This window comes from Anguilla rostrata, chromosome 7 (assembly GCF_018555375.3).
Source record: "Anguilla rostrata isolate EN2019 chromosome 7, ASM1855537v3, whole genome shotgun sequence".
NCBI classification, from domain to species: domain Eukaryota; kingdom Metazoa; phylum Chordata; class Actinopteri; order Anguilliformes; family Anguillidae; genus Anguilla; species Anguilla rostrata.
This window is the reverse complement of record NC_057939.1, coordinates 32,249,011-32,271,886: the sequence shown is the minus strand read 5'-3', so window position 1 is coordinate 32,271,886 and position 22,876 is coordinate 32,249,011. Positions and strand designations below refer to the sequence as shown.

Genomic DNA, 22,876 nt, shown 5'->3' with positions numbered 1-22,876 from the left:
GGCTTCAGACCTGGCCACTCGACAGAGACCGCACTCCTCTCGGTCAGTGAGTCGCTTCACGCCGCACAAGCAGCCTCCCATTCATCTGTCCTGATCCTCCTAGACCTTTCTGCTGCCTTCGACACAGTCAACCACCCCATCCTCCTGTCCTCCCTGGCAGCTATGGGGATCTGTGGCACAGCACTAGACTGGATCGAGTCCTACCTCTCCGGTTGCTCCTTCCAAGTCGCCTGGGCTGGTGCAGTATCGGCACCTCGCCCCCTTGCCACAGGAGTTCCCTAGGGCTCAGTCCTTGGTCCCCTCCTATTCTCCCTGTACACCCAGTCTCTTGGTTCTGTAATCTCTGCCCATGGGTTGTCCTATCATTGTTATGCCGATGACACCCAACTCTTTCTCTCCTTCCCCCCCCGACACACAGGTCTCCGCTCGCATCTCTGCTTGCCTGAGGGACATCCAGAGCTGGATGGATAACCACCATCTTAAGCTGAACCCAGGTAAGACAGAGATGATCTTCATCCCTGCTCCATCCTCTAACCTCCTTGACTTTTCCATTTCCCTAGGGGACACCGTGGTGTCATCATCACCCACCGCAAAAAACCTTGGAGTGGTGATGGACAACAGACTGTCCCTCTCCCAGAACATCACGGCGGTGAGTCGAACGTGCAGGTTCTTCCTGTACAACATCCGGAGAATCCGCCCCTTCCTCACCACCTACGCAACCCAGCTCCTGGTTCAAGCGATGGTCCTGTCCCGCCTGGACTACTGCAACTCGCTGCTGGCTGGTCTGCCAGCGCTCCGCCATCAGACCCCTGCAGCTCATCCAGAATGCTGCAGCGCGTCTGGTCTACAACCTCCCCAGACATTCCCATGTCACCCCCCTGCTCACTGACCTCCACTGGCTGCCTGTTATGGCTCGCATCAAATTTAAGACCTTGGTGCTTGCATACCAGGCAGCTAAGGGGTCAGCACCAGGATACATCCAGAGGATCATCAGACCCTACACACCAGCCAGACCTCTCCATTCTGCCACCTCTGGACGCTTGGCACCTCCCCCTCTTTGCGTCTGTACTTCCCGCTCCCGTCTGCTGTCTGTCCTGGCCCCTCGCTGGTGGAATGACCTCCCCATTGGCGGTCAGAACAGCAGAGAATCTGACTACCTTCAAACGCAGACTAAAGACTCATCTCTTCAGACTCACCTCTCCCCACCCCTCCCTAGCCTATAGTTTAGCTCAATGTACCTAGTTAGGCTAATATGATTACGTTAGTTTTTATTTGGCAGGATTGTTTTTGTCTGATTAGGCAAATGTGATTCCAGTGCTAGTTTGTACTTGGTAGGATTGTTGTTTGCTGAACAGGTTACTCTACAGGGTTGGAGTCCTGATCTATGTGGTCACTTCTGGCACTACGATCTTTACTTCACTCTAGTGTGTTTCTTTTGCACCTCTGCACCTTGAACTAATGCACTTGTTGTACATCGCTCTGGATAAGAGCGTCTGCTAAATGCCTGTAATGTAATGTAATGTAATGTGTAGCCGCTTCCCCCTGAGGTCGGGCGGGGAGTCAAGGTAGCTTGGGTGTAGCAGGGTCTCCCAAAGGTCGGGTGGGGCGTCACGGGAGCCTGGGTGATTCCTGTCTTCCCAGGGGTCAGGTGGGGCTTCACAGGAGCCTGGGTGTAGCCGGGTCCCCCAAAGGTCGGGCAGGGAGTCACGGGGGCCTGGGTGTAGTCAGGTCCCCCTAAGGTCGGGCAGCGTGTCGAGGTAGCCTGGGTGTAGCAGGGTCCCCCAAAGGTCAGGCGGGGAGTCATGGGGGCCTGGGTGAAGCCGTGTAGTAGAGGGTATTTAAAAAATTCTGTGTGTTTTATGCATTTTGTGACATTACGGAATGATGAAGTTTAAAGGGAGCAAAATTTATATTTTCTGTGCTGTGGAAAACAAGTTGCAGTCAGGACGGGGGTGGGGGGGGGGTTCCCATAGCAACCAGAGGGAGCCTAGCGTATGTCTTACATAGACAAGACTGAAGCCTGTACAACGCTAGGCAGGAGAGGCCCTAACCGTGACTCAGCAAAAATGGAGGGCTCAACTTAACTCAGTGAAATAAGACCGCAAAGGTTATAAACATGTATTTGATCTGCACCAGGAGAGTGCTAAATATTGTGAGTATATTTATGACATATATTAGAAAAGTTGCTTAAATATAGATTTTCATGTGTGTATTTTTGACATGTGTTAGGAGAGTTGATATTATAAACATGTTGTTTTTAACTTGTATTAGAAGACTGTTAAGTGTGTGCAAATTAATGTACAAGTTGACGCATGACGTGATGTAGACAAGGTCTGACTAGGACAGATGAGGAAAGTATAAAAATTGGCACTGTAGATTACTCAGTGCTGTGTGTGTGGATTGGAGGCAGCTAATCCATTGCAGAACGTGACCCTGGCGACAGGCGGACTCAGAAGCTGAAGGCTGCTTGCACTGAAGCAAACGCCATGCAAAGGCCAGCCGAGGCGAATCCAAGACGTGGAGCAAAGCCAGCCCTGCAGGTAGCAGAGAAAGTCAACGCCAGCTGCATATTTTTATCAAGGCAACCTTCAGAGACGGGCCAGTGGGGTAGGACCGGTCATCCTACTTTTTGACTTTCCCTGTAAAACCACCTCTCGAATAGCTATTTAAGTGGGTAGCTCCCCTGAGAGGACATTAAATCTGACAGACTAAAATAGCAAAGTCTATATGCCTTATTAATAAGTATATACTAGAGTTAGGTTATAGGGTTAAACTTTGTGGGTGTGTCGTAATAATGTGATATAGAGTTAAAGTGTGTGCGTGGTAATAAAGCTGGATGAGTGAATAGTATAGAGTTAAGTGTGTGTGTGCATTGTAACCTTTACTTAGAAGCATAAGCCTGACTATAGTCATGTTAAGATTAGTTAATAAAACAGCTTAATAAAGTGTCAAGTGTGAGCAATTAAAGTTACTCTCTTGGTGTTTAATTACTCTCAAGCCTCATCACCACAATCAAACAAAAGAACCGTTATACTGAAGTGTTTTGTGTTTATTGGTTTATAAAACAATAATGTTGCAGTAAATTATAACATTAAATTAAATAAATCATAATAACAATAACGTGGCAGTAAAATTACAATATTTGTCATTATTCGCATTGTCGGTGTAAAATTGCAATATCCGTCATTATTCGCATAGTCGGTGTAAAATTGCAATGTTCGTCATTATTTGCATTGCTGGTGTATGTCCGTCATTATCAGCATTTTCAGTATAAAACAAGCCGGGTCCCCCGAAGGTCAGGCGGGGAGTCTGGGGAGATCCCAGGAAAAATCTGGTGCTCTCTTTCGATCTTCAGGTAGATCTCCCCCGAGTTTGCAATCAGCCCCGAGCGGGTCGCGCCGGAGGGGGCAGGGGCTGCAGCACCCACGACCACCATTGCCATGTCCTCCTCAACTCTTAATAACAACAAAAATAGTAATGAAGGTAATAACAATAACAGCAACAAAAGTAACAATAACAGCAACAACAGTAACAATAATAAGTAATAATGATAATGTTACAAGAAGTTTTAAGAGCAGGTTAAAGGGAAAGTGTGTAAGGACAACAAAAAAAAGAGAAAGAAGGAAGTGATAGATTAGAGAATGCTGGGAGGGGTCTGAATGTGTGTGTGTTTGTTGGGTGTAGGTGTGTGATGCCTGTATGTGCAAGTGTATGTCAGATTCTTTATTTGGTAGGATCGCGGTGTAGGCATAATGGCAGATATGTGTATTTGAATGACGGTGAGCATGATTATTGTGGATGGTGGACAGGCAAAAAGAGGTGATGAGTGAAATCAGTGTGGAAATTAAGAATCTAGGGTATTAATGAATGGACTCCAGATTATGTCACAGTCAGCGGTTTGTTTTTTAATGGAGGCAGATCATTTTTCCATTTATAAGTATTCTATTAGTAGATTTTTCCAAAGTGCAATATTGATTTTTTTCCTTGATTTCCAGTTTATGAGGATAGTTTTCCTGGCGATGATTAGGGCTATGGGGAGTATTCTGCTGGATGTGTTGTTTAAGTTGATGTTGGATGTGTCTCCTAGTAAGCAGAGTGGAGAGGATAGTGGGATGTGGCAGCCTAAAAGAAGAGAGAGGTTGTCAGTGATGTCCCGCTAGAATTGTTTAATTGGTGTGCAGACCCATGTGGCATGCATATAGCTATCTGTGGTGTTTTGTGTGCAGTGCAGACAAATTTCAGAATCTATAAAATCCATTTTAAACATCCTTTTCCTTGTGTAATGTACTCTATGAATAATCATATATTGTATGAGTTGTATGTTTGTGTTGGTGGATATAGAGAAGATGTTTTTGCAGATTTGAGTCCAGAAGTCGGCACCGGGGATGATCAGTAGGTCTTGTTCCCATTTATTTGAAGGGATGGATATTGTTAAGTTGGACGTGGAAATTATCTTGTAGATTTTGGATAGTAGTTTTTTATTAGTAGTGATGTTGACCAAGTCTGATGTTAATGGGGGAAGATCTAAGTTAGATGATTTAATGTTGATTTTGGTCTGAATAGAAGATTTAATCTGGAGAAATTCTAAAAAGTGATTCTGCCCAATGCTGTACTTCTGGACCAAATGAGAGAATGAGACCAGAATGTTATTATGGAAGATATGTTTAAGGTGCGTGATACCTTTACTAATCCAGAATGAAAAGTTTAGTGGTTTTCTGTTAACTAAGAAATCAGGATTGTTCCAGATGGGAGTGTGTTTGGTGGGTGAGCGTGTGGTGTTAGTTATTTGGTGAAATTTTCACCAGGCTGTCAGAGTTGTAGCTATGGTAGGGTTCTTGAAACAAGAATGGTGTGCGATGGAGCGGCTTATGAATGGTAAGTCTGATATATGGATTTCATTACATAATGTTTGTTCTATGTCTGTCCAGGAGTTGTCGGATTGATTTGAATTGGTCCATTTATGAATGTATTGGAGTTGGTGGGTGATGAAGTAATGGAGAAAATTTGGTGCTTCCAGATCTCGTGTGGCTAGTTTGATTCTAGGTGTTTTGTTTTTCCAGTAGAATTTTGTGATGATGGAGTCTTGGGATTTGAACCAGGAGGGTGGGGGCTTGATGGGGATAATTGAGAATAGGTAGTTTATCATGGGTAGTATGGTCATTTTATTGCGGCAATTCTGCCTATGAGGGATATTGGTAGATTCATCCATCGCTGAAGGTTGTCCCTTCCTGTTTTGAAAAGTGGGTTGAAGTTGAGATTAACTAAATCTGACAGCCTAGGGGAAATGTTGACTCCTAAATATGTGATATTACCAGTGCGCAGAGGAAGAGGTGGGGTTTCGACTGCCACATCCCAGCTATTAGGGCTGAGTGGGAGAATGGTGGATTTAGACCAGTTGATAGTGTAGTCTGAGATTTTAGAGAAAGTGTTTATGAGGCGGATGGTTTCGGGTAATGAAAAGGAAGGATTTTGTAGGTAGAGTAGAATGTCATCTGCGTAAAGACTGATCTTATGGTGTATTTTTTGTTTGGATTCCTGTGATGTTGATTTTTTGATGGATAGCTGCTGCAAGTGTTTCAATGAAGATGGCAAATAACGATGGTGAGAGTGGGCATCCTTGCCTAGTGCCCCGGTGCAAAGTAGAGCGTTGTGATATTAGTCCGTTGGTGGTGATCGTAGCCATTGGTGATGTGTACAAAATCCTCACCCAGTGGACGGATAATAGATTCAGCAAAACCAAGTTTTTTTAGTGTAGAACATAAAAATTCCTAATTTACTTTATCAAATGCTTTTTCTGCATCCAATGACACTATGGCTGTTGGTGAGTTTGTGTGAGATGTGTAATAGATTAGGTTAAATAGTCTACATAAGCCGCATTTCCACCAAAAGTACCCGGAACTTTTAGTCCAAGGAACTACTTTTCAAGGAACGAAAAGGTTCCTTCAGCCCATTGTTGTCTGCGTTTCCACCGCGAAGATTAGGCAAATTAGCCCACTGATGTATGAAAAAGCGACGTTGTCGTCGGTCCATCTGTCCTATGATTTCTTCTGTAACCCCATACTACCACCGAAGTAGCCTACATTATTTTCTAATAACCGGGACAGCCCGGAGGGGTTTATTCCACTTATATACAACGGGTTACCAACAATGACTATATATGGTTACTTTTGTATTTATTGATTTTTATCGATTTAATCACCTGGAATTGAAATATTCTTCTGCAGCCGTTTGGGCATATTTTACCGTTGTCAAGCAAAACTGTCTTTGGTAGTTGAACTTGGACCGTTGTTATGCAACAAATAGGATATAACAGGCCAATAGTCAGATTGTAACTGTTTTATATATCCTCCCAAACACATTCATTATATTTTTATGCGAACATTCACTTTCATGTCTTGACATCCGAGGCGACAGAATGCATTCACATTTACAATATAACTGGCAACAACTGCAGAAAACATGCACACATTGTAAACAATTTGCTGTTTGATTGCTTTCTCATCGTCAATTCCATATAGGCTAATCGCGAAATGACAAGAATAGAACGAAAGCTCGGACTTGCGTGAAAATTTTAATTAGCAGTGGTACAGCCACCGTTTGCTTTCCTTCAAAGTTACTGCTAGCCGAGCAGCGAAGTGTGCCCTCCAGATGCGAACCATGCACCATAAATTAGTCCATAGTCTTCCTGGTCTTTTTGTGGAATTGAAGAATGGCAGAGTAAAATTACGGCAGTCTGAAAAAGCTAAAGGGACAATTACTAGAATTAACCTGTTATTTTACCCTGACAAAAAGTGCGGAAGGTGATTTCCAGTTTGCTTTTACTGTATCACCAATGTGAATTACGCAGAACTACCTCATACCTCACATAACTGTATCAAACGTTTTGAGTCAATTACAACGGGCTAACAAAGAAAATCCGAAAGAAAATATTCAGCAACCGAATTAATCCGTTTGAATGTTTTGGTATGTAATATGCTGTCGCAGCACGAATGCTTATCATTTTATAAAACGAATACTAAAGCAAGAAAAGAACAGAAGAGCACACATTATAATTCCAAGACGTTGGCAGGCTATAACCAAAACTAGGCTACTGCGCGCATAACATACAAGTTTGATTTGAAGTTATTATGAAAATAAATCGGTTTGCGGCTGCAGATTTTTAAACATGGCGGTTGAAATAAAACAAATAACACTGCAAGTAGTCGACCAATCAGAAATTTCAGCGCTTGCGCCCCACCCCAAAGGTTCCAGTACTTTTGGAAAGTACTACCCCCGAGCAGGAACTTTTTTTGGGGTAAAATAAAGCCCCCAGAACTAAATTTAGACCCTAGTTCCTGCAGTGGAAACGCACTGAGTTCCTCAAAAGGTTCCTAGTTCCGGGGTAAAGTTCCTGCGGTGGAAACGCGGCTATAGGTTGTTAGATGAGTGTCTTCTTTAATAAAGCCAGTTTGGTCTGAGTGGATGATAGATGAAGTAACTGTGTCGATTTGTGATGCCAGAGCTTTGCTAATGATTTTTGTGTCTGCGTTAATGAGAAAAAGGGGGCGATAGCTTGATGGGGAGGTGGGGTCTTTATCGGGTTTTAGTAAAAGAGAAATTGTAGCAGTGTTCATGTCTATGGGAATTTTGGATTTTTGTTTAATATCAGCAGTTAATCTGTTGAAAACGGGAGCAAGAATATTCCAAAAGTGTTTATAAAACTCACCAGGGAAACAATCAGGTCCTGGTGATCTATTGTTAGGCATGAGTTTGTGTCATGGTTCTGTGTTTTCCTGTCTGTGTTTCCCTTGTTGGGCCGCCAGATGGCGGCACTTCTGTTTTGTGTCCTGCTCCCCCCTGTTAATTGTATTATTGTTGTCTCGTTATTCTATCATTGTTCCCACCTGTGTCTTGTTATCCCCTCCTTTTCTGAGTTGATTGTTTTTTGAGTTCACCTGTGTCTTGTTACCCCCTGTCTATTTAAGTTCTTTGTTCCCTTGACTCGGGTGCTGGTTCCTTGTGTTTGTTTGACTTACATGTATCTGCCTGCCTGTGTTTTTGACCTGCTTGTGTGTGTGATTGTGTTTCCGCCTGTTAGTTCCTGCCTGGTTTCTGTCCTACCTGTGTTCTGCTCTGTGTGTGTTTTGAATTTTGAGTTTTCTGTTTTTTGGTAGTGCCCTGCGTGGCCTTTTGGTTTCCTGTTTTTTTGTCCCCTGTCATGTAAGTAAAGTCTTTGTTAATTTTCCCTTTTTGAGTTTGTTTTTTTTCCCTCTGCGTTTGGGTCCCCCTTACCCGTTACGTGACAAGTTTGAGTGTGTTGTGGAATTCTGTTATTGTAAACGGTTACTCCAGTGCATTTGCTTGGTCTTCAGTAAGTTGTGGTAAATCAATATTGATTAGGAATGTGTCAAATGTGTCTTCTTGGCTTGGTTTATGTGTTTATGAGTATAAGTTGGTATAAAAATCTTGGAAAGTCTTATTTATTTCCTCAGGTGTCTGCACGATCTTCCCTGCTGAGTTCACAATCGTTGAGAGTTGTTTTTTCTTTGTTTTGCTTGATTTGATTGGCCAGGTATTTTCCAGATTTATTAGTGCATTCAAAATGTTTGTGTCTGAGTCTTTGGAGGAGGAATTGAGTTCTTCTTGAGTTGTGTGTTCATTTAACTGTAAATTGTATTTCCGTAGGTCAAGCAGCACGGCACTGCGCGTCGTGTGTCTACACGGGTTCCGTTTGTGTCGCGCAAAGGCTTGCTTAAAGCTCTATATTCCTAGTAGCTCTCGCAGTCTGCAGTGGGATTACATCGTGTATTTCACATTTGTTCATGACTGTTGATTATGGGTTAAGTGAATACTTGGTGAGAGACCTTTTTCAGTTTGTTAATTTGGTAATATTTTGTTAACTCATGTAAATACGTGAGAAAATAAACGCTTTAAAGAATTACCATAACCTTAAATCGCAATGTAGCCTACATAACAATCAATCTCAAACTGTATTAATTTATTTGCTTGGTTAACAAGCGTGCCAATTTTATGAAGAATATGTAATGATCATAATAATAAATAATCCGTAATCAACCATTGGGAATTCCCGTGTCATCTTGTCATTCATGTCAAAACATATGATGTTTTATATATAGGATCAGATTTAGTAAAATCAGCCAATCATCAAAAAGATAGGGTAACAGTTTAAACTTGAAGGGATATGAACACCACAACGCCATGAACACCGGAAGCTTTGAAGTACAAGTGCAATAAAGGCTTGCTTACAACTTCATTTATAAAGTAGGTGCATTTTCATCGGCAAGACCACTAAATAATCACTAAAGCTCTGTGGATTATCTGATTTTTATTAACAAGCCCTTTTTAAAAGCATGGCGAATGAACACCGGAGAAGTCAAATAGGCTGAGCAATGGTTGGTTAAAAACTGTCTTCCAACACTCGAGCTAACAAATCGCTGCTCGGTGCATTCACTTCTACATCATTCAATAGGTCTTTCTGTGGTGTATTTTCATACTGACAGCAGGCCAAAGACCTGAATTCTAGAATATTTTGCAAATCGATCAACGACAAGTATTTTATTTGAATTAATTTCCAGCATTGTCCATTGAAATACATCAAGTGCTAACTCCTCACTCCTCCTAACGGACCAGTAGGGGCCGCAAGTGATCAACAACTGCTTCCGTTTGGAATGAAAGACCAGCGATGTAAAATGTCAATTTCAACTTTAAAATGCCAACAAAATAATTTGCCAACTAACGGTTAATGTTTGAATGTTAATGTTTGAATCTGTGGCAATTATTTTATTGGCATATTCATGTTGAAGTTGATATTTTACATTGCTGGTCTTTTGGAATTTTTCCTGTCCAGATTGTTCCTGTCCAGATTCTAAACGAAAGTGCCAGACTATAACGTCAACGTTAGCTCTGTTTTAACACATCGTGGCTGATATGAATGAAATTAGTTAACATGTCACCATCTTTAGCGTTACTTCACTGAATCTGCGTTTTTGGGATTTTCAGTGGCACATGATAAAAACGTGTAATATTGTATTTGTCTGGTTTCATTGATTGTGTAGCCTCTATTGTTGCATCAGCAAAGCTAACACGCCTGGCAGAGATCTGCACTCTACTGAGTGCACTCTTCTAGTTAGTTTGCGATATTGCCTTACTAAAATTAAATGACTATTTGTTAGCACTAATATTGGAAATAATATTTGGTTGAAACATACAAGGAAACCAAAGAATCATTCAATTAGTAACAAGAATCATACAATAAGGCATACTTAAAAATCATATTATTTTTATGCGTTTACTCATGAAAGTGGCACCTTTTGTAGTAAGGAAATTATGAAATGTTTCAACACAACACCACATTTCATAATGTTATGTTATAAGTTTCATGTTGAAATTAAAGGCACATAGGCTATAATAATCATATGAATTTCTTATATCAAATTTGACTTATTGTTGGTCATTCAGTAGCCATACAAAATGGTGTAAGGAAAGTAGGCTATAAAACCATACAATGTATGAAACATCAATAAGTTCCTTACTACAAAAGTAAGGTGCCACTTTAATCAGTAAACACACAAAACTACTATGAGTTTTACAGTATGTCCTGCTTTCCTTATATGTTTCACCCAAATAGGCAATTTTTCTATATGATATGCGCTGGTTTGACTCAGAGCTGATGTTGTGTCTAATTTAGCTGATAAGCAAACAGTAGTAACTTAGCTAGATAAGAACAGTGAAATAATAATCTTGACCTTACTTGAATAATCTTACCTGAGTTATCTGATCCAAATTGGTGTCAATTTCTAATGATCAACAATTCAATGGAGTCATAAAATCTTTTTTTTTTTTAATCTTGTTTATTTTCTACAGATATGATGAGTATATAAGTTCCAAAGTGATTTGTAATCCTGAGCAGCCTTCAATATCCCAGTTCTTCCAGTCGAGCACTGTGCAGCTATATAACTACAACCATCCTCAACAGAAAGCCATTACAAACTCAGTACTATCAGACCTCATTGTTAACTGCAATATGCCCCTGTCCGTCATTGAACACAAAAGCTTTCATCGTTTTTTGTCTCCAGTGAGTCGAAGAACAATCACTTCAAAGACTGACAATCTGGTTGCAGATAGACAAATGAAACTGTAGGCTCTCGAAACTACACCAAGGAGGGAAATAGTTTGGAGTGAAGGTTTATGCAGAATGTCTTCCTCTGTTGCTGTTGGAAAAGGTTATTCTTTAAGCAGCCTGTGAATACTGTATCTATGTTCTACTGTCCCCGCTGCTCTTACTCGTTATATCTGACTCCATATTAATTAATACGTTATGTTCCAAATTAGAATTTAGGCTTGATTTAGAATGGAACTCAGTTCATCTGAAGTTCTACACCGAGGGTCAACGCAGTTTCACCCGGTACGCACCGCGGATACGCCCGTAACGACAATTTAACTAGATGTTTGCAGATGACACAGCGGTTGTGAGATTTCCCTCATGGGGAGTATAACCTAATTAAGGTTCAGGGACTCCGAAAGGGCCAATATTGGTCATCCCAGGATCAACTTGGTTCTGCTGACGGTCCCGCCTTAACTGAAAACTTGGTGATCAAACAAGTCCAACGGGCAGTTCCCTAGTCATAATTGGGGAAACCGACTTAGAGGGCTTTTACAAGAACGAAACATTGACCAAGACCACACAAATCAAGTCATTAACAGTTTTAATGTCAGGTAGGTTATACACTTAAAATAATCAATTTGTCGTTTCAGAATTTAGAAAATAGTAAAACAATAAAAGTACATCATATCAAAGATAAAGATGAGCATACCTGACAGCAGTCTACACACAGAAAGAGTATTGTGTGGGAAGTCTGATTGCAGATTCCCAGAGGGCCCTGTTCCTCTCCTATAAGAACCCAGCGCAGGCAGGTGGATGTCGCCACAAAAGGCTCATAAAACCATAAATTTACTTGGAGGGGGGAAGATTGGAATTTGGTTCAGACAGGATCAGACAGATGGATTTACCAGGAGGAGTGTCCAAAAAATACAGTTGACTTCCAAATTTATTAAAATAGATTTTCTCTAGGTTTGCTGGTTTTAAAAGCTAAACCAGAGCATCACTCGCACAGAGACCATAAAAACCATACCAAATATGAATATTTGTTCTCGTGATTGTCATGAAAACTCTGAAAAACATGAAATAACTGTACAATCTTAACCAACTGTCAACTCTCAATGTCTTTCCACAGTGTATCAAGATTGCATAGTGTAGTGTATCAATGTATTCGACCAAAATCTGGATTTATTTCCTAACCAAAAGTGTGCGTGAGTAAATTTCTCTCCTTATGAAGGTTGGGAGACAAGTTACCCAGTGACACCAGGTGAGGGCACTGTGACTGTCCCTCAACTGTCCTGAGCAATTTGCCCCATTTCCATCATGTGATTTTATTACTTGCCATCTGAAACCTCCAGGATGTTGGGATAATTTTAGAATTGCTTTCCCATAGAAAAGAGGTGTCACCTGTTAACTGTCGCAAAACCAGATGCCAAGGTCTTACGGGTCACTCTGTCCCGACAATATCAGACTCTGCACCTGGCGAATTGCTTTACGACAGTCAGAGAGGAAATTCCACTCTATGTCTGTTCCCGTGGGCCTTACAGATTCCCCTCTCTGGCCCCGTGGGACAAACAGAACGCTGTCCCAGGGGTCACTGAAAATGCCCAACTTTGACAGCAGTCCAGGTCCGGTGTTTATGGTCTCAAGCCCGGCCTCGCTGGCAACTGGAGGGGGCTGAGAACCAAAGCAGCATGAGTGGAGGTGCGCAGAGAGTGTATTAGGTGTCGAAAATAACAGCATTGAACCAGGGTGATGGTAAAGATGACTGCGCTAGCGATGACGCACCCTCGGAACACCCAATCCCACCAGGTGTACGCGTCCTGGGCGGACCGGGTAGAGGAGCTGGCCAGGATCTCCGCTGTTCTTTTGGCCAGATTCACCTCCACCTGAGCCTGGTTGATGTGGTAATTGGTGTCACGGATGATCTGTTCTACCAAATTCATTAGGTCAGTCAGGGCCCGCGTTCCTTGTTCGTAGAATGTGTCCTCCCACCACGGGGAGACGTCTACCTCCAGTGGAACTCGGCCTAGAATGTTGATCTGACCCATGGCCAAATCTTCTGTCACTTCCAAGCAGAAAGTGTGGTTTGCTGGACAGGTCAGACCTCCATATGAGAAAGAGTTCATCTCGCTGATGACGCACCATTGTGTGTGGGAAACCTGGATAGCGTCAGCGTGGCCATGCAAAGACTGCACACTAATGAATTTGGTATCATTGGGAGAAAAAGGTTGTAAGGTGTTACAGGTACAGATGATATAGCTAGAGGTTTCATGACAACACATGCGAGTGGTGAATATGGTCTCTGTGCCCCTCATAGTGATATACCCGGTAAGGTGATCTAATTTTAGAATCTGATTCTTCACTACTACGCCGATAGAGCGTATGGTAGTGGAATTTGGGTACACCTGTTCTGGGTGAATTAAAGGAAAAGAAACAAAGAACCCAATACATCCCACACATTCAGTCCCTGTGTACATCATAAAAGTTGTCAATAATTCGGCATGCTTTATGTCTTTCATTTTTTCTGACACAATCCACCTGTGCAGGTCTAAAGTTTCTATCAAATCATTTAGAACATGCCTCGGGGGTTTGCGCAGACGAAGGTCTAAAATCTCTTGTCTGGCAGCAGTAAACAGATCCTGAGCATATGTTCTGCAGGCTAAGGCACGCTCGATGGTACGGGTCTGATTGAATAATGAATGGCTGATGGCAAGAAGCGCCTGCGCTTCGGACCTTACAGCCTTAATGATATTCTCATTGCTATTAGTGAGGTGTTGGAAACCAGTGGCCACTTGATTTGCCAACCATGCTGAGTATTGAGATTGTTTTGTTATTTTATAGGTGTTTGCAATAGAGTTACCTGAACCGAAAAGACCTGTAACATCTCCGAACAAGTCTCGCTTAGAGCGTACGGGTGGAATTTGAACGGCAAGTCTGCCTTTATAATCAGAAACTAAATCATCGAGCCGTGCCTGCAGCCATGCATATGTTTTGTCCTTTATGTCACAATGGGTTACATAAGCTGACAGGATGTTAGAGATATTGTAACTAACATGCGCCATTACAAGATTCACGTCATGTAATAAGGTTTTGTTTACATTTCCCTTAATGAGACCACCAGGAGGGAGAGGGTAGGTCTTAGGACACTGCGTGGGCTTGTGATATCCGCAGGTGGTTAAATTAAAACAATGATGCCGAGTCCAAGTGCAGTTCTGGGGACTGGTGTAAGTCTCCAGACTAGCCTCGCATCGCCCCACGCAGTATGTCCCCTCCTTCCGGCTGGTCCAGATGAAGGCTTTAAGTCCACTGCGGTCGTTAATAGAGGAGGAGGTTACATTGAAAATTAACTCTGTGTATCCTATGTGTGTTTGATTATGTGGCTCGGTATGGGTGCATCGATAGGTGCTCGGCTCTAGATCCATCGTGCGGTAGCACTTTTTTGGATCTAAGCCATGGTTATTTTCATAATGTAGCAGATGTAAGCTGCCAATGTCAGCGCCTGGGTACTCTTTAAGCTTGTACCAGGCTGTGGTGTTGGGTTGTGTGAATTTTATGGGCTGCAAAAGTGTGTAGCCAGTTACTGTCCTGGATGGGAGATGGGTGGAACCTGACCTACAGCAAATTTTTGCGGCACAATTTGGTTCCGGTGCTATCCCGGGAGGCCATGTAACTGGTTCCCTTGGCGGTATGGTGATATGAGGTGTGGATGGCCCCTTAAAATATCGCCACACCCATCTCCCACATTTCAGATGGTAGTTCAGGAGGATACGCTGCCCCAGCTTCACACATGAGTCCCCTGACACCCTCCTGGTATCCGGCACCCATGGGATTGCTGCAGCAAGCCTAGAATGGGAAAGACACAAAGGAAACACGGTTAATTCTCTTCAGCACCTTTGAACAATTTACATTGGGACATGTGGTACCACTTTAGCTTCCCCCGGATGGTCACGGCTATACAGCTGTTGCAGACAGCTTTCACTTCATATGGCCCATGCCATCGGGGAGCAAAAGCGTCTTGCTTCACAAAGACTCGTACCATGATCATGTCCCCCTCTGTAAATTTAGTTTCAGAGGTGGGGTTAAACTGACGCTCATTCTGCAGGTCAGACTGCTGCTGTCTCAGCGCAGCCTGAGCATGTAGCATCTTGAGCCGCTCCTGCAGTTGAGCCAGCACCACCTGCTGTTTTATCCGCACCAACGGTCCCAGGTCGGCAGGGGAAATTGCTGGGTCAATGGGCAGTTTCATCACCCTCCCGGTCATAAGCTCATATGGGCTAATGCCTGTAGCTTTGGAGGGTGTAGCCCTTAAGACGGTCAGAACGGTGGGCAGAGCCTCAATCCACCCATGCTGGTGCTGTGCCATTTGTTTGGCAATGCCCTCTTTAATTGTGCGGTTCACCCGCTCAACCATTCCGGAGCTCTGAGGTCTGTAAGGGATATGCAGTTTTTGCTTTATATTCAACATCTTGCACATGTCTTTAGTCACCTGGCCCGTGAAATGAGTCCCCTGATCAGATTCAATTTGCATCGGCGCTCCCCAGAGGGGGATAATCTGGTTCGCCAGCACTCGTGCCACAGTATTCGCGGTGTTATTACGTGTGGGAATTGCTTCAACCCATTTGGAGAATTTATCAATGATCACGAGGCAATAGCGATACCCCCCCTTGGCACTGGGAAGCGGACCAATGAAATCTAACTGGAGGGACTCCCATGGCCCTTTTGGAGGGTCTGGCCGCCGCAGGTTCATGCGACCACGCTTACCCTGGTTGACAGTGGCACACACAAGACATGAATCACACCATTGCTTAACATCCAAAGACATCTGCGGCCACCAGAAGTACCGCTTTATCAATTTGATTGTTTTATCAGCTGCCACATGTGCATATTCATGGTACATTGCGATGATTGGTTTTTGAAGACTAGCAGGAACGACATATCTACCATCCCGTAGCACTATGCCCTCTTCGACTGTCACCAGCTGGTCCTGCTTTAAGTGTGGTATGAGTTCACCCCCCTCCTCCCACAGCTCCTGCTGATATTGCTTGAGGTCAAAGGGAGTAACCTGAATCGCACTCACAGCAAGGCCCAATGAAGTCTCCTGCTGCCAGTCATCACCGCATGAAGCAGCTAATTTAGCTAGGTGATCAGCAATGCTGTTATTTTTTTCATGCACATCTGGATTTTTTGTAATGTGCGCTCGCACTTTAATTACTGAAAGGGGAGCTTTGCGGTCCTGAGTCGCTTGCCATATCGCAGTAACAATATTAAAATGTTTTATCGGCGCTCCGGCAGCCGTGAGAAACTTGCGCAGTTGCCACTGAGCCATGAAATCACGCACCACCCCGAACGCATAGCGGCTATCAGTATATACGCATAACGATTCGGGGTGGGCTTTAATGGCTTCTAGCAACGCGACAAGCTCAGCTTCCTGTGCTGACATCCTAGGAGACAACTTAAATAACAACTGTTGGCTATTTTTAGAGTTGTCCTGAGGGACCCAGACCGCACATCCCGTATGAAATCGGCCCTCACTCCAGAACCGCGAGCCATCAATATACGCTCGGGTCTGACCAGGCAGTTCTACCTCACCGACCGGGCTTTGCACCTCTGGTCTCGGTTCACAGATGTGCGGCTGACCTTCTATGTCCCCAAGCAGATGCGGTAGGATTCGGTTGTTTTCTACCGTGATCTCACGCGCTTGAATATCAGTTAGCCATCTTGCTAACCTGTGAGATGATACGCCTTTGATTTGGCCCTGCATCAGCATTCGAACCGGCGTGTGCATTGTGTGCACAACAACAGGTTGAAACCCCACAATAGGTTCTGTTGTTGTTAACATCCAATGAACTGCAAGGACGTGCTGCGTACATGGGTCAAATCCCTGCTCGACTGGAGATTTTTTGCGACTGTAGTATGCAATTGGACGCAACAACCCCCCATGCTCTTGAGCTAACACGCCACTAAGTGTATTTGCGTGCGCGTCCACCTGAATATGAAATGGTTTAGACGGATTAGGCAAACCTAATGCCGGAGCCACGCACAAACGCTGTTTCAAAGCTGTAAATGCAGCATCGTGCTCCTCAGTCCATTCAAGCACATCGGATGGCTTAGATTTCCCTTTTAACAGGCTGTACAACGGGGCCGCAGTTTCAGCAAAATCCGGGATGAAATCACGTAGATAATTAGCTGTTCCCAACACTTTTTGTAACGCATTTAAAGTGTAGGGTCGGGGTAGTTCCGCAATACTTTTACGCCTGTCCTCCGTCAAAGCACGGTGATTTTGACTAAGGGTGTAGCCTAAATAGTGGACTTCTTTTTGCGCAAGTTGCGCCTTCTCTTTATTAAGCTTAAATCCTGCCTTCCCCAGGGTCTGTACTACTGTGTCCACTACTTGGAGGTGGTCCTTGAGTGATCCCCCCGTCGCCACTAGGATGTCGTCCACATAGTGGATGACATCACCCGTTGCCAGCAGCGGTCCCAAAACATCAGCTACTGCTCTATGGAAAATGGCTGGACTATTGTGGTATCCCTGTGGCATTCTTTCCCAGGTGTACTGAATCTGATTAACAGTAAATGCCAATTTCCACTGGTCCCTTCGCTTAACCTTAAGGGACCAAAAGCCATTTTTGATGTCCAGAACAGTAAACCAACACGCATCGGTTGATATCTGAGTCAAGATAGTAGATGGGTTTGCCACAATAGCTGTGGCCCTGGGCAATACATGATTGAGACGCTGATAATCAATACAGAGACGCCATTTACCATTTGGCTTTGGCACCGGTAGACAGGGAGAGTTAGCGGTTGAGCTGCACCGCCGAACAATACCTCTCATTTCGAGTTGTTTAACTATTTCATGTACCGCGGCCTCCGCCTCTGGTTTAATGCGGTATTGCTTTTGGGGGGGAGGTGGATCCCCCTCAATACCAACTTCAAAGTCCACAAGGCCACAATCATGTTCATGATTGGCCCAAACATCGCTATGTTTGCTAATCAATTGCTGGATGGGATCTGCAGTGGATATAGACATAATGCGGTTTCCCGGAGGGCGCTGTTTTGCAGCCCTTTCAGTTCTTATTTCAATTTGTTTTTCAAGACAATGAATCACAAATCCGTATTTCCGCATTATCTCCATGCCCAGTATAGTCCCTTCTCCATTACCCGGCAGATACCAAAACGGCTCCTCTAACACTACCACTCCCAGATTAAGTTTAACGGGTTGTGTCCGAGTAGCTATCATAAGGGTACCGGCTATGCCTTTAATTTGACTAGTTTGGTCCGTAAGAGGTAATAGTATATCCGTGCAGGAGCATGCAGCACCGGTATCGACTAAAACATTAACTAATCGGCCTCCAAGACTAGCTCGTATTTTAATCCGGTTTCCACTAGGAATAATGCTCCCGAGCGCAAGGGAGGCCACGCACCCCTATTGTGAATCCTCATAATTGGCAGCTAACGCTGCCAATTCTGCTTGGAGCGCACTATAGGGGTTGCTCACGGCTTTTTGGGCTTGCTCAGCTGAGCGTCGCTCGCTGGCCATCGGGTTGCTCTGCATTATTAATTTTCCCAGCTCCAGCAGTATGCGTTTATCATTTTTGGATGCCTGTCTGGGAAGGCCCAATTTTTCTCTTAGCCTGAAGCACTGATCGAGGTTATGATTGGTCTTATGACAGTATACGCATCCAAACCAGTAATTCGCATTCGCAGAGTGTTACTTTGGATTGCCCAGTTCTGTTTGTCAAATGCAAAGGATTCTACCTCTGCTCGCAGTTTTCTTAACTCATCTGAGCGCGATCTTTCCAACTCTCTAGTGCTAGTCACAGCTCTCACATTTGCAGATAACGCAGCTAGATCGTTTCGGCGCAACAGGTAAACAAGTACAGCAGGAAGTTTACGATATTGGGATCTAAGTTGCAGCTGCCGACCCTCTGTCTGGTACCAACGAAGTATTTCAGCGTTGCCCCAATTCAGGCTAACTCCTCTATCACGCACCCGAACGATGGCATTTTTAAAACACACGCCAAACATCTCCATGACCTCTTGGTCTACACTGCCGCTATCGAATCCCTCACACTCCATGGTACAGTTAAAATTATTAAATCACCACCGGATTTCTACGTCTCCGGTCTATTAATTGGGTATGTCGACCCGTTCTACAAATGTGTCTGTATGGTGTTTTAGCTTTCCCTCAACACTTTCTAAAAAGTAGTAAAGACTGTACTTACCACCACAGCTGGAAGTAGAACAGAACGACAGCGACGCCAAACCTCATCTCAATGTACAGTAGGACAGGAAGTTGTCGTCTTACGAAAGTGGTCACGCAGGCAAAAACCACAGACAGCAATCAGATCACGTCGGGGTCACCAAAATGTAGGCTCTCGAAACTACACCAAGGAGGGAAATAGTTCGGAGTGAAGGTTTATGCAGAATGTCTTCCTCTGTTGCTGTTGGAAAAGGTTATTCTTTAAGCAGCCTGTGAATACTGTATCTATGTTCTACTGTCCCCGCTGCTCTTACTCGTTATATCTGACTCCATATTAATTAATACGTTATGTTCCAAATTAGAATTTAGGCTTGATTTAGAATGGAACTCAGTTCATCTGAAGTTCTACACCGAGGGTCAACGCAGTTTCACCCGGTACGCACCGCGGATACGCCCGTAACGACAATTTAACTAGATGTTTGCAGATGACACAGCGGTTGTGAGATTTCCCTCATGGGGAGTATAACCTAATTAAGGTTCAGGGACTCCGAAAGGGCCAATATTGGTCATCCCAGGATCAACTTGGTTCTGCTGACGGTCCCGCCTTAACTGAAAACTTGGTGATCAAACAAGTCCAACGGGCAGTTCCCTAGTCATAATTGGGGGAAACCGACTTAGAGGGCTTTTACAAGAACGAAACATTGACCAAGACCACACAAATCAAGTCATTAACAGTTTTAATGTCAGGTAGGTTATACACTTAAAATAATCAATTTGTCGTTTCAGAATTTAGAAAATAGTAAAACAATAAAAGTACATCATATCAAAGATAAAGATGAGCATACCTGACAGCAGTCTACACACAGAAAGAGTATTGTGTGGGAAGTCTGATTGCAGATTCCCAGAGGGCCCTGTTCCTCTCCTATAAGAACCCAGCGCAGGCAGGTGGATGTCGCCACAAAAGGCTCATAAAACCATAAATTTACTTGGAGGGGGAAGATTGGAATTTGGTTCAGACAGGATCAGACAGATGGATTTACCAGGAGGAGTGTCCAAAAATACAGTTGACTTCCAAATTTATTAAAATAGATTTTCTCTAGGTTTGCTGGTTTTAAAAGCTAAACCAGAGCATCACTCGCACAGAGACCATAAAAACCATACCAAATATGAATATTTGTTCTCGTGATTGTCATGAAAACTCTGAAAAACATGAAATAACTGTACAATCTTAACCAACTGTCAACTCTCAATGTCTTTCCACAGTGTATCAAGATTGCATAGTGTAGTGTATCAATGTATTCGACCAAAATCTGGATTTATTTCCTAACCAAAAGTGTGCGTGAGTAAATTTCTCTCCTTATGAAGGTTGGGAGACAAGTTACCCAGTGACACCAGGTGAGGGCACTGTGACTGTCCCTCAACTGTCCTGAGCAATTTGCCCCATTTCCATCATGTGATTTTATTACTTGCCATCTGAAACCTCCAGGATGTTGGGATAATTTTAGAATTGCTTTCCCATAGAAAAGAGGTGTCACCTGTTAACTGTCGCAAAACCAGATGCCAAGGTCTTACGGGTCACTCTGTCCCGACAATATCAGACTCTGCACCTGGCGAATTGCTTTACGACAGTCAGAGAGGAAATTCCACTCTATGTCTGTTCCCGTGGGCCTTACAAAACTAAAAGATGAACTTGCAAAAGTAGATCATGTGTCCTTGACTGTAGAAATATGGTCTGACAGGAGGATGAGAGGCTTTCTTGGAATTACAGCACAATGGATCAACATTGAAGATGATGGTCTTCATTTGAAATCCCAATTGCATTCATGCAGCCGCTTCAAAGGTTCTCATACGGGGGAAAGAATTTGTGAAGAGTTTGAGCAGATATGTGAGGAATACAGGATCAAGAGAAAGGTTGACCACATCATCTGCGACAATGCTGCAAACATGAAAAAAGCATTCACTACATGTTTTCCAGGTGAGGTGGATGATGTAGATGACCTTGATGATTCTGACATTTGGAACGATTTGACCGTGGAAGAGCAAGAGAGGCTTGACCATTCCTTGAGTGCAAAAAGTCAGACAAGACTTCAGTGTTTTGCACACACGCTTCAGTTAGTTATAGGAGATGGACTTAAAGAGACTAAAATAATCAGTGCAGCACTCACAAAAGCTTCCAGGTTGAGCTCCTTGCTCCACACAAGCACTTCTTTTAAGGAGGCCTTTGAAATGGAATCTGGACAGCGTGGAATCCCTGCCTCCATTACCACACACTGGAATTCCACACTGAGGCAACTGAAAGCAGTGCTCAACTTTGACCACCATAAATTGTCCAACGTTCTTGAAGTTGGGGAACACAAAGAGGCAGCGTTCACATCTAGAGAGTGGAATCAGATTAGGGAACTAGTGGATGTTCTTCAACCTTTCGGAGAGGCCACACCCCTCACACAAGGTGAAAAAATTGTGACGATAAGTGCTGTGGTCGCTTGTGTCCTTTCACTTAATCACCACCTCGAAAAGTAAAAGGAGCAAGTGCACTACTTGGGTGGCTTGATCCGTAGTCTGCAAGAATCACTCCAAAGAAGATTCCGAGGGATCTTTGTGAATGTGAGGATGGCAGGAGAACAGAGTGATAGAGCAACCTTACCCTTCTCTGACCCTGTCTACCTCAAGGCTGCTCTGCTGGATCCCTCATTTGGCACCATGTGGTTGACGCATGACATTTTAGCCAATGACAACCTCAAGGAGGCTGTGTCTGGGATGGAAAAAGGTAATGTTTTTAGCAGTAATGCAATTTAATGTCAGACCATAGAATAAACAGTCAATAAATAATCGTTTTTATGCAGCTGTTTTTCATTTAAAAGTTATGTTATGTTCGTTGTAAGTTGTCATGACATGTTAGCTTATGATAACCCAGTTTTGTGTTATGACAGTTGGTATGCAGCATTCAACACCTCAGTGCACATTGTGACTATTGTTTTTACTTGTGTTAATCAGACATGATTCTTGAAGAGGCGTCCAAGACTGATACCACCTCAATGGAACCAAACACTGATGAGGAGGACCAACTGGTAGAGAGTGAATCAGGGCTGTTCTCAGCATACCGCAAAAAACAGAAGAGAGCTGTAAGTTCCAGTCCCTAAATTCATCTGAACCACTACCTGGACATTTGTGAAGGACAGAGCTGCCTTCAATTTTGGGCCATGAACAGGCAGACCCTCCATTTATTGTTCAAGGTGATGGTAAGAGTTTTGGCTGTCCCTGCTTCAAGTGCACCGGGTGAACGTGTGTTTAGTCACGGTGGGGTGATAATGCGACCCCATCACTCCCAATTGAGTGAGAAAGTGCTGTCAAATTTAATTTTTTGCAAATGCAATGCATTGTAAGAAGCTAAAGCACATGTCCCAAAAAAGGCAAGCATGTTTGAAGGATGGCATATAGCGGTATAGTAAAACCATTGTTTAAATAGTTTGAATAAGTTGTTACCCAACATCAAGGTTTACTTTGGTGTGAAAAGGTGAAATGGAGAAATTGTGTGATTCTCCCAAGGGGTGACATGGGCAGGAGGCTACTTTTTG

At 43.6% G+C, this 22,876-nt stretch overlaps 1 protein-coding gene across 3 annotated transcripts; it reads right to left on the bottom strand.

The window, feature by feature from the left end:
• Positions 1-11,688: 11,688 nt before the first annotated feature.
• Positions 11,689-21,635, bottom strand: LOC135259564 (uncharacterized). Of its 3 annotated transcripts, none has more exons than XM_064344078.1 (3): positions 20,147-21,635; positions 19,324-19,542; positions 11,689-14,944 (listed from the first exon to the last, which is right to left on the bottom strand). In XM_064344078.1, the coding sequence occupies exons 2-3, from the start codon at positions 19,368-19,370 to the stop codon at positions 12,736-12,738; spliced, it is 2,256 nt and encodes a 751-aa protein (XP_064200148.1). In that variant the 5' UTR covers positions 19,371-19,542; positions 20,147-21,635; the 3' UTR covers positions 11,689-12,735. The 3 variants fall into 3 exon arrangements, with proteins under 3 accessions (XP_064200148.1, XP_064200149.1, XP_064200150.1); XM_064344079.1 differs by having other exon boundaries at positions 19,324-19,482; XM_064344080.1 differs by lacking the exons at positions 19,324-19,542; positions 20,147-21,635 and having other exon boundaries at positions 11,689-14,985.
• Positions 21,636-22,876: the final 1,241 nt, after the last annotated feature.

Excerpts from the sequence above, each read along its gene's own strand:
- LOC135259564 (XM_064344078.1), bottom strand. The coding sequence starts at position 19,370 with ATGAGGTTTGGCGTCGCTGTCGTTCTGTTCTACTTCCAGCTGTGGTG. Across the intron at positions 14,945-19,323 it reads TTCTACTTCCAGCTGTGGTG|GCTTGCTGCAGCAATCCCAT; the intron begins GTAAGTACAGTC and ends TTCCCATTCTAG.